The 12,536-nt window shown below is 39.0% G+C and overlaps 1 protein-coding gene across 1 annotated transcript in view; it reads right to left on the bottom strand.

The window, feature by feature from the left end:
• Positions 1–12,536, bottom strand: part of ADAMTS3 (ADAM metallopeptidase with thrombospondin type 1 motif 3) — a 228,624-nt gene that overhangs the window by 186,732 nt on the left and 29,356 nt on the right. The window contains exon 3 of the mRNA XM_075860687.1: positions 9,366–9,769. Coding sequence (XP_075716802.1) covers positions 9,366–9,769 — 404 coding nt within the window. The remainder of the gene's footprint in view (positions 1–9,365; positions 9,770–12,536) is intronic.

Raw genomic sequence — 12,536 nt, 5'->3', positions numbered from 1 at the left:
AGGAACAGCGCCGGAGTCCCTGGGCAGAGCTCTAGTAGAAGTTCTGCCCGGGGACTCTAGCCCTGGGAAAGCTAATAACGTCACTGTCCATTTATGGACAGTGACGCCAGGAGTTTCCCCAGGGCCATTTCCCGGACGTCGTATCCCACTGTATGCCATACACTGGGATACGTTTCGGCTGAATTGAACAAAATTCAGGGCATTAACTGGTCATGTGCCTGACCCATGGTAATGGAGGGGGGCCCAGAATCCTTGGCTGTATGGGGCCCAGAAATTCTTGATGGCGGCCCTGGGTGGGGGTCACAATGACCAGGAGTCCCTACCACTTTACTCGGATTAAATGTAAATACACAAAACTAACTGCTTACTATGCAATCTGAGTAAAAGACATATAATAGCATTCATTTAGAGAGAAAAAAGCACATTAAAGTAATACAGTCATAAGTACATTTTAATGAAGTTTTCAGCGAGCTCGCTTTTTGGAAAGTCTAGCGTAATTTATATTTAGAAAAAAAGAGCTTATTTTGAGAGATTAACTTCTCATTGAAATTAAAATTACATTGTTCATTCTTTTTTTTTATTCTTTACAACCTAAGAGGATGATAGACTTTATTACTTTGGCGACTCCATGCATCAGTCTCAAAATTGCTTATACCCTAATTAGTGGAAGGTTCCCATAGCAATGTCCATTGTCATATAAAAAATGTGTTGACTCTGCTGCTAAAACAGCAGACTGTTTAATGAATTCTATATGGCATATGGGATAATCTCTTTTGCATTACAATAAAATATAGAAGTTTAAGATAAGGGTAAACAAGTCAATTTCTTACAAATCAGGGGCCTTTTATGCTGTGAGAACAAAGATTGGTGTGAAATACTTAGTTCATAGTATATTCAACTCAACCAACTTACACGGTTTTCGCAAGCTCTTTAACCGATGTTGTTTACAATTTTTTTTGCCCAACAACTGATTCTGGGGACTTCAGCTTTTGCGGCAATATACCATCTAAGCTTTATCAAATAGAGGAAGGTCAAGAGTGGGGTTCCCTATTACATTAACTAAAGTCAGATACACTAAGGTTGGGTTGGGTTGTGATCAAAATGCGCTTTTTAGTGTAATTTGCAGCAAAATCGAGCCATTTTGCAGCAACGTGTGAACCCAGCCTTAAGAGTTTACATAACTGATTAGGTTTTCATATGTTAGAATGAATTGTACATAGAAATGAATTAAAACATATTGTCAACGATGGGTCTCAACCAGATAGCACAAATGCTCTGTATTTTCTCTTAAGAAATATGTAAGAATGCCTGATCTTGACCATACATTGGGAACAAGAACAATTCATTCAGAAAGTTGACAAATGCACCCATCTAGATTGCAGATTGAGATAGTAAATGTATAGAAAATGTAATGAAGATATCCATGGAATTTTTTTTAACAAAAAGTAAGATCTCTGGTTAAAGGCTTTCTGCATGCATTGATATACTGTATATGCAGCACTGCATACCGGTGCCCGAGTGCATAAAAAAGATGCATTCATGACAGTAGGTCAGGTGACGGTACACCACCAGCATACAATGTGCGCCCTGATGTTTGCAGGACATAGCCTTTCGGCAGCAGAATTTAGAAGGACTCTATAGATTTCACTACATGTGACATTTCAGCTCTTCATATGAACCCCTCGAGTGAAACTCAGCTGATCACAAATCATAGTCTGATTAGATAACCAGTTCACATCACTAGTCACCAGGGACAATGACGTCACTGGACCACACAGAATCATTATTAGTTTTTAGGGGACTTCAATTTCTGAAAATAAGTAATTATTAGGCCCTTGGACATGAAGTATAATAGGGTTATAATACCCACCAGCATACACCAAGCCCATACTGTATTAATTGCAACAAGATATCAAAGGTGGAATGCCTCAATGACCATGACTACTGACTATCCAACTAAAACACCAGTGAATGGACACTGAGCGCTCGCTACCAAACAACTGGCCAACATGTATATGGAAATTGACTGCAAAAGCTGTTGACAGGTGCCAGACATTAGACACTGCTTTCTAGGATTACTGCCGCTATCTCATCTGTTTAGTGGAGGTTGAGTGAGTAGTTGGGATATTTGATAGTAATGATTTTCATTTAGTGATGTAGTCTGTATTTTTTGGCACTTGTAGTTGTTCCCCCAAGCCTTTATCCTTTTCAAATCCTTTTTTTCAATTTATCTTCTATTACATTTTGCTAATTTTCCTTTGTAAAATTGTACTACACATATCTTATACATTAGTCCTCAACATTATTGAATAGCTGTTGATGTACCCAACATAATTAAAAAAAATTTTTTTTCCAAGATGTCAACTAATTTACTACTCAATTTATACATTAAGGGGCATTTGGATTCTAGTAAGGGTGCAACCCCATGCTGCGGCAGCCACATGCGGTCGACAACTAACCCACACGCGGCAGCCAAAGGCCGCACGACCCTGCCAGCAATACTGTGGTATTGCTGGCAAAACTGCGCAATCGCCGGCCACCGCACGTGGGTGAAGCTCCGCCTGCATGTGGGCCCCGCAGCGCGAAGGCGCACCCCAAGGCCTAGTGCAAAACAATCTGCCTCAAAATTCCGTCAAGATGTTTTTAGTAACATTTTGAAATGCAAGCATTTTTGGTTTTTTTTTTACCGCTTTTTTTTTCTTCTTTCAGTTAATCTAATTTAAAAACCGCGTCAAAAACGCTTTAAACTAACGTAGTGCTTTTTTTCTGCCTCTCATTGATTTTAATGGAGGTTTAGAGGTAGAAACCACACCAAAATAGTTCACTTTTTTTTTCTGCAAGCTGTTAAAAACCACCTGGGGAAGAAAACGCCTCTCCCTCCCACTGAAATTAATAAAGGGAAATTTGGGGCATTCTTTGGCGCTGATTCCAAAGCGGTTTCAACGTCAAAATCAGCACCAAAAAAAGTATGTGTGAACTATGCCGAAAGAGGTGCTTAAACACTCCCCGATATTTAAAGGAGAGAGTGAATTGGTTAACAAGGGCTAGGATATCATTACGGGAAATTCCCTAAAGACGGAACAGGGAAGCAACAGGGGGATAAATCACCGATAAGCTACAGTCCGCGGCCTAAAGTCTATAGGCACATTACAGACCACTATGCAGACATAACAGACCACTATGCAAGTACTATGCCTGGATGAGTGGGGGGTTCTCCCTTTTAAGCCAAAGCTACTGCAAAAAAGCAGGACCCCTAGCATCTGATAGTAGCAGCGGGACCCCCTTCATGATTTGCTAATCGCTAGGGTACATGCCCAATTGAAACTGTCCAAAGTAGGCTTATCATATGGTCTTAAGTTACAGCCTAATATGCAATTGTAAGGAATAATCAGGCAAACCCTACAGATACTCAACCAACACTGCAAACATAATACCAGGGAGGGATATCTACAGCTTAACAATCACTAATGCAAAAAAAAAAAAAAAATGGCACAGTAATCCAAACGCTAAAGAGATAAAGCCAGACTACAGTTTTATTGCAAAACTATCAGCCCCAAATAGTTACGTCTGTCCAGTAAGTTTCTCATTTCAACACTTCACCTTTTTTTTTTTTTTTCAATAACTTTTTATTGAGGTTTTTCAGAAAGGCAATAATGCAATTACAATATGTGTAAGAGCGACAGTGTTCCAAATATACAAAATAATTGTTAGGATTCACAATTAGAAGACTTGTGTATACATAGCGTAATCTCTATAATAGACAATTCAAACCATAAAAAACAAATCAATAATGTATTAGAAACGTTATGGTATATGGTCTTTTCACAGTTACCGAACATCAGGGGGGGATGGGAAAGCAAACGTACAAGGGGAGAAGTCACAAAAAAAATTCCAGGTCTGTGTCTGTTGGAAATTAGGGTCTGGGTCTGTTAGAAATTGGTCTCAGAATAAAAGAGGAGGGAATCGAAATATTAATTGACATTAACACCAAAGGTGTTTAAAGGAATCATTTTTACAAAACGCAAACAGGGTGCCCAGTTCTTTTGGTATTTGGCATGAGAATGATACTCAAGATGCGAGAGCTCTTCCATTCTCGCAAGCTCGGCTCCCTTCCTAAGCCAGTGGCTTACTGGTGGCACAGCTTCGGTCTTCCAATATAGCGGAATCAAAGATTTGGCTGCAGCAAAGAGTTGTAACCATATCTCCTTGGGGGCCCCCTTAGGGAATGTTGGCCACAGATTTAGAAACACTGCTCGTGGGGAAATAACAACAGAGGAATGAGTAATGGTGTTAAGGGTACTTTGTATCTAATCCCAAAAGAGGGAGATTTTCTCACATTCCCACCATAAATGTAGATAGGTACCCGGGGCTTTATGACCAACAGTCAGGGGAGATTTTGTTACATATTTTATTCAATACCCAAGGTGTCTTGTACCATCTAGAGGTCAGTTTGTATGAGGATTCTTGTAGTTTAATACATCTAGAGGTCCCAAGGGAGTTTCTAAGAACCTCCTTGGTGTCTGTCAGAAAAGGTAGTATTCAGTTCCAACTCCCAAGATTTAATAAAGGAGGGCCGATGTATTCAGCTTAATGAGATTGTTATAGTATAGTGTAATAAGCTTTTTAGGTGGTTGGTGAAGGAGGAGGGTTCTGTTCAACCAAGATGGCTGGCGGTCAAGTGGTCCCTGACTAAGTGCTCTTAGGTAACACCTTCTGAGGTGAAAGTAAGAGAGAAAATTGAGGGATGAGAACCCAGGCTGAGACTTCAATTCGTGGAGGGTAGGAACGGACCCGTTAGTCAGTATGAAATCATATGTGCTGCAGGACGCTGCTCTAGGAAGGGAAGGACAATCTCCAAATCTCTCAGTCTGTGACTGCACAAGGTCTCGGACCGTCATCATGGGAGACGGAATTTGGTGCAGGGATTTCATCCCCTCGCCCCTTGTCCATGTTTGATAAGAAGCAGAGGTAAGAGAGTTACTCAACAAAAATGGGGCTGCATTATGTTTGACAAGCCACTGAAGGGAGCTAAGGGGGATGCCTATGGTAGCCTCCTCCACGGGAACCCCAAGTCTACTTGAAGTATGATCAAACCACTCAGTTATTCTGGCTAATTGTATGGAGTGGTAGTAGCATTCTATATCCGGAAGCCTTATCCCACCTGAGCGTTTAGGAAGGACAAGGGTGCTAAATGCTATTCTGGGTTTAGAATTGTTCCAAATGTATTTAGAAAACTGTTGTCTAATGGCCACAAAAAAGTTTTTTGGAAGGGGAATCGGGAGAGTTTGGAATAGATAGAGGAGTTTAGGGAGAATGATCATCTTGAGTAAGTTGGATCGATCAATCCAGGAAATACAACTTTTTGATGTCATTTCACACATATATATATTATATAATTTAGACTAGTTCAAAGCGTGTTCATTTAATCTGATTTCTTCTTGTGTGACCAGGAGATATCCATAAGAGCTCAATTCAAATCAATTCACAATTTAGCTGCTATTACGATACAATGGGAAAATCCATTTCTAATGTTTAGGTTCACTTATCGGCTTTATAGAAATTACATAATAGGCTAAATATTTTGCCCATTTTATCCTATAAACTGATAGATTGGGCAGGCCAATTTTTCAATCCTTGTTGAATGCCAAATGAGTCACAGAGTGACACTTCAAAGTGAAGGTCTGAAACTATTTTGTAAGCGTAGTTAACAAGAAGGCCACTTATCCAAGTAACATTCTACTGGGAAATCCACTTTGGTTACAGTACAGTGTAAAACTGCAAGCAATTTGCATATATATTTAAAAAAACAAAAAACTCATCTCTTGCCAAACATATAACTCAACAATATAACTGACGTGCCTTTCATCTTTTTTCGGACAATTGAGGATATGGGTTTGAATTGAAGAGGACAAGATAAGTACGTCAGTCATCGAGCAGTCTTTGCATGTTTGAACCTGTTCCACATTCCCTTGAGGAATTAAGCCAGCAGTGACAGGTTCCATGTTATCAAGAGGACACTTCTTATTCTATGGTCTCATTTTTCCTACCTTCTCAAGCAAATAAAGATATTTTCTCAATCTCATTGCTCACGATCATTGTTCCAGTTTTTTATATGACTGGACTGTTGTAAAATCAGACTATAAATTAGAAACCACATCTGTTTAATTAATAAATATCAAAACAATAGTTTAGCGCAAAGAAACACATGAAAACCTATAATCACATTAATGTTACTTCAGCTTTTTTTATAGGTGAATGCAGATCAGTTGACAGCTGGTTGACTGGACAGAATAGTCTAATATTCACCACCAACCAATTGTAAATGTGATTAAGCAAAGCTCTCTGCCAATTCTACAAGCTCAATCCCATAGACTAGTTCCACCCCATTGACTTAATAAAATTTTTATGCAAACGGGAGACTAGAACAGTAATAGATATTGTTTAATTTAATACTCTCAAGCGAATATATTGTAAACGAACTAAGTTTTTAACCCATAAAACAGTGACAAATGTTCTAAGAAGAATGTAAAATAAAAAACTAATTAAGTAATAAAAGTGTGAGAATTCCCACTTGCCAGACCACAAACCTAGTAATATGAAGCTAACAGATTCTACTCCTATAACATAGGGGCAACATTTTTGAGTTATAAAATCTGCAAAATTCATTTTTCTGCAAAAAAAACAAAACATAAAAAGGGACCGTAATGCTCAACATATAGGGCTAAGTCTTTACTTGAATGGTCATATTTACTTTTTTTACAGTCAAAATTTTGGATTAATATATAAAGAGGCTCTGTCACCAGATTATAAATGCCTACATAATCTGATCGGCGCTGTAATGTAGACAACAGTGGTTTTTATTTTGAAAAATTATAATTTTTGACCAAGTTATGAACAATTTTAGATTTATGCTAAATTCGTTTCTTAATAGACAACTGGGCGTGTTTTTACTTTTTACCAACTGGGTGTTATACAGAGGAGTGTATGACGCTGACCAATCAGTGACCAATCAGCGTCATACACTTCTCATTGTTCCAGCCCAGCTTCTTTCACTGAACAATCTCACTGGAACTATGAGAAGTGTATGACGCTTCTATTAGCTTTTATTTTTTTATTAGCTGCTGAATTTATGTTTAGTGTACCATAACAATGCCTTTAGGGAATACTAGGGCAAAGTGTTTATAGAGAAGGGTAATAGGAACATTCAACTACGAAGGTTTGATTTGGATGAAGAAAAGGCTGTGTAGAGATCCAACAAAGTAGTGTTCAGTTGTGCTACAACTTATAGGTCCAACAATATCTTCTTAGGGGTATACATTTAATTGTAAGTCTTTTGGAGATGTAAGATATAAATATTTAGGCCAATGCAATTCCAAAGCAAATTTAGTCAAATAGCAATTGCTTTCATAAACTACAGAAACAAGTTCAGCTTTCCATTAAAGTCTTCTTTAAGCAACCCATTGAAGAAGGTCAGCGTCCAGTGTTTTTAGATGTGGTCCCATGGGAAAGGGAGTTTCTTCTGTAACTAGATGAACACAAAATAGCTGCTGTTGTCTTTACTCTGTAACACTGATTGAATTAGTATTTGCAGCACATGTGGGTTGCAAGCAGTGTGTATCTGGGATTTCAAAATGTTTACACTGGTAGACCACGGAGTTACCACTGTAAATACCCGCCCGCTCCTGCTGTTTTTAAGAAATAGTGTTTAGTGTGGCATAGAGATGCGGGCTAAAGTGTCTTCCAGTATACCTGGCAATGACCTCAATCTGATTTTATCCTAAAACATTTCAGCCACACAGTATTTTTTTTTGTAATTTAAGGGACTGTTTGACTACCATGGAAAATATACTGATCACACTTTAGCATTTTCAAGTATAATATTTTTGCAGGTTTAAGGGTTAGCCAGGACTCTGAACTTTAAAAAAAAAAGACTAATTCATAAGAATGAAGTGGATTTTGATAAGAAAAATATGGAAATTTGTATATCGGGATGCCATAGCTTATTAGTTGGAAAGCACTAGGAAATAAAAACTGCCCCATACATTTCATTAAAATTTCAATATACAAAAAGTCAAAGGCATGTAAGTAACACATATAAACCTTGTTTCACATAAATATGTAAAATATAGCTGAAATCTCCGAGCACTCTTCTCATCAGTAGCCAGCTTTCATTACAGCACTTCTAACCCCTGTAGAGTACTGAGCCGCATCAAGTGTGATAGGTATTGGTGCAAGCTCTGTGTGAGTACTGAAAAGAACGAAGTACAGCAAAGTATATAATAAATCCTGGCTTCGATACCATATAAACCTCTTAAGAGACATGGTATGAATCAAGAAGCATTAAAAGAGTGAGGTGATTTTGCCCATATCTGATGAGTTCATAGCTGGATATGTCTCACTTAGAACATGACTACATGAAATACTGATAGGGTGGAATTTATCAACTTTTCTACGGCAGTTTTCTATCATAAAAGTCGCAAATGGATTGAAAAAATGTGCATTCTGATGCATTTCCACTGCTCACATCACTTTTAAAAAGAAAAAGTGGTGTAAATAATAGGGGAAATCTACGCAGGCTCTTAGGTGGTATCGATTTTTGATGCATGGACACAGAAAAAATTTATTAAGAAGCATGTGGGGTTCGTACCGAGACTGAAGTATGAGACGCCAGTCTTAGTAAATCTGTCCCATAGTGTCCACTTGGTAGCAAGCCTGATTGAAAAATCCATTAAATACCTTTATCTTTTTATGTGCCTTTATAATACCTTTAGTTTTAATTTACCTTTATGATAATCCTTAAAAATACTAATTTGGAGTCTGGATTGGACTGCTTGCTCAGCTCTTTCTGTAACTCCCACAGACTTCCATGGAAAGGCATAGGCACAAGCGCGCACGCATAAGCGCTGCAACCTCCCCACTGAGTTTTATGGAGACTGTGGCTACCATGGATCAGCAAAAAGGGGGTTACGGATCTCTGTGGGCCACAGAGGTAGGACCCGCATCAGGCATTTATGGCATATCCTGTGCGACCCACAATGACGGTCAAAATAGAGGATTAGAAAAAAAACCAGCATATTGGTTTATAAAAACTATTATTTCATATATTGTTGACTATTTATTAAATCTACTTTCACCCTATATTTTTTGCGGTCTTTGCTCTAAAACATAGGCTAAAACAATGCTTGGTGACACTGCAAGTAGAAACAAGTGCTACCATTTTTATAAATCCAAAATAAAGTCATTTTCTTGAATCTTGCATTATGTTTTGTAACAGTTTTTTAATTTTATGCTATGCTGCCCACATAATTTAATACACAGACAAAAACAGAAAATAAAAGAGCGATAGTTAGAAAAATGTATCTTACCAGACCATCACAGTTACTTAAAGCAACAGAGGCTCCAGGGATATCTGTTATTTCTCCAACATAAGCACAATTTGTCCATAGTGGCTCCTTTTTCCAAATTTCCTCAGTGCTATTTGAAACATGGGTCATATTTCCAACATGGCTTCTGTTTTCAGCATTAACAGGGTCTTCATGCCACTCCACCACAGCACCTGGAGCAACGAGGCGAGTGTTTGGCTTCAATTTTAAATGAAATTCTCTTCCAAAGGCTGTAACGTTGAAGTAGAGGGGCTGACGACTATGTGATGTGTCTCTTGCTAATCTTTTTTTGTGACCAATGGAAAGAATATTGGAAATATGGTGTCCCTCAGCGTCAGTTGTTATTGGTGTTATCAGTTCATATTCATGTTTTATCCTGTTTAAATCTAAGCAAAAATAAAAAATTTCAATCAATAAAAAGTTTTAATAACAAATAACTATAAAAAAAAAAGCAGGAATGTTAAAGCAGACCTTATGGTAAATAAAACAATTACACACTAGAGAGAAACTTACAGTCTTCTCAAAAAGTATTGGCCATATGTCACCTATAATTAAACATTTGTCACAGTGTTTTGTTTCTAAACTTTAAACATAATGGGGGGAATTTATCAGCCTTTCTACGCAAGTTCTCTGGCATAGAAAAGTGGCAAAAGGGCCCAAAAATCTTAATTTGCATGTCATTCTACGCCATCCTCGCCACTTTTTGAAAAGTAGGAGTAGCTTAACCAACGTGTCGGGGCTACCACGGCCTGACAAATTTATTATAATTTACGCTACAAAGCTGGCGGAAATCATAGCGTAAATCTATGACAGCCCCTTGCCGCTATATATTTCACTCTGTGGGGCGTAGCAAGGTGGAGGCCCGTGCTGGACACCGTACCTTGCCCCCCGATCAGACTACTCACCCACCCCATCAGACAAAAAATATATACAGTGTAAATAAATTTAAATAAACAAAAAATATGTATGCTCAGCTCAGCGCTCCTCTTTGCTTTTCCCCTTCCGGTTCTTTGCTTTTCCCATTCCGGTTCCACTCACCATGCTGTGGCTCATACAAAGTACTGACATCGGGCAGCATCAGGGCGTTGCATGTGAAGCAGCACTTTGGACAATGTGTGCTGCACCGCATATAAGGCCCTGACACTGCTTGGCGTCAGGACCTTGTATAAGCCACAGCATGGTGAAGGGAACCAGACGGGAGAAGCGAAAAGGAGCACTGAGGTGAGTATATTTTATATTTATTTCTTGTCCGATGAGAGGGCAGAAATTGATGGCGCATGTCTGCAGTTTATACGCCACAATTGAGATGTGCACCTCTAAATCTGTTGCATCTTAATGCAGCAGAACAGAAAGCGAAACGCCAGTCTTAGTAAATTTGCCCCAATATAATACAGTAAAAAAGCGATAATCCGAGATTCCCGTGGCCACAATGGTGTTGGGCTGATGGATATTCCAATCATTCTGATGTGGATAGAAACACAGGTAGTTAGATATATACACAGCTATAAATAGACAGTGTACATAACACAGCAGCATTGGCATTCCTGCATGTCTTTACTCTTCTATTAGTGTAGCTGATATAATATGATGGTAGCAAGAAGAGGAAAGAGAAAGATCCTGGATTAGCGGGATTTCTGGAGTGTTGGGTGGCAAATTAAAGGACTTTTTCTGTATCAAACAGACGGAACCTGAGTGAACATGCAAAGCTCTGTTCACATCACGTTCGGCGATTGTCCTTTTGGCATGCGCCGTGCCAGTAAGCGTCACCATACCATTTTATTTTCTGTAAAGAGTAGAGTAGTGAACGTCGCTATTCTTTGCAGAGGAATACAGTAAAAAAAATGAAACAAGGTATACATTTTTTTTACAACGGGAGCCTATTGGCAACATAGGCCACTATTATGACCATAGAGTAGCATATGTCGGAGCTTTTCTTGTGAAGTATACCCCTGACGGAAGGCGCAAAAGTAATGTGAACAGAGCCTAGAAATCTTTAATCAATCACCTGAACCCTATTATCACTTAAAATAGGGATGAGAGGGAGATGTTAGAATAAGTTAAAGTGTAGCTAAACGTTTGACAAACTTCTGACATGTCATAGTGACATGTCAGAAGTTTGGATTGGTGGGGGTTCGAGCAATGAGACCCCAACCAATCGCTATAACGAAGCAGCTGAAGTGCTCGTGTGAGCGCTCAGCCGCTTCGTGTCTGTTCGGCTTTTTTTTTAATCTGGAGCAGTAATTGATTGCTATGGGCAACAAGGACAGCTATACTGTTAAAAATTCTACACCAAAGTTACCTTTTGATGATAGGATCACTTTAAATAAATTCACAGATCAAACGTCGAATCAGATTTTCTCTTGTCACATATTATGTTTAAAAGTCAGAAAACATTCAGTGTGACAAATTCATAATAAAGGGGATATCTGAAAGACGCAAATTCATGTTTAAAGCATAATTCCTCTACAAAACCTACACTACACCATCCTAACAAAACCCCAATGATCCTATTACACGGGCCGACGTGGGCCGTGTAAACGAGCGCCGATCAACGAGGCAGTTCATTGATCGGCGCTCGTTTGGTCCTTTCACACGGAGCAATAATTGCTTATGTATAGGGACGAGCGATCGTTACTATGATCGCTCGTCCCCCTACATTTTTATCATGTCGGCAGCGCATCTTTCTGATTACACAGGGGGATGTGCTCCCAACAACGATGATGTTTAATTCTGCATAAAAGAGCAGATCAGCTGATGAACGAGCGTTTTCTTGTTCATCGGCTGATCGTTGCCCAGATTACACAGGGCAATGATCGGGAACGAGCTTTCATATGAACGATTATTGGCCCGTTTAATAGGGCCTTAACTCTATGCACATTACCACTTTTTATCACTTATCTACATGCCTTGCTGTCTTTACGGATGGGGCCTCCTTGCCCTGTACTATTTCAGGCCATTATTTGAATTATTGTATGTGACGATGATAGTTAGGTCTGTTAGGAGACTAGACACTGTGCGGTCACTGAGACAGAAAGTAATGTCATATGATTGACAGATGCAGACGGCAGGACATCATATGGAGCAGAAGGTGGCATCACACAGGAAAAGGACTGCAATCATGTTACATGGAATAAAAAACATGGCTTGAATATA

This window comes from Rhinoderma darwinii, chromosome 1 (genome assembly GCF_050947455.1).
Source record: "Rhinoderma darwinii isolate aRhiDar2 chromosome 1, aRhiDar2.hap1, whole genome shotgun sequence".
NCBI lineage: Eukaryota > Metazoa > Chordata > Amphibia > Anura > Rhinodermatidae > Rhinoderma > Rhinoderma darwinii.
Note: the sequence above shows the minus strand (reverse complement) of the source record. Positions and strands in the feature narration are given on the sequence as shown.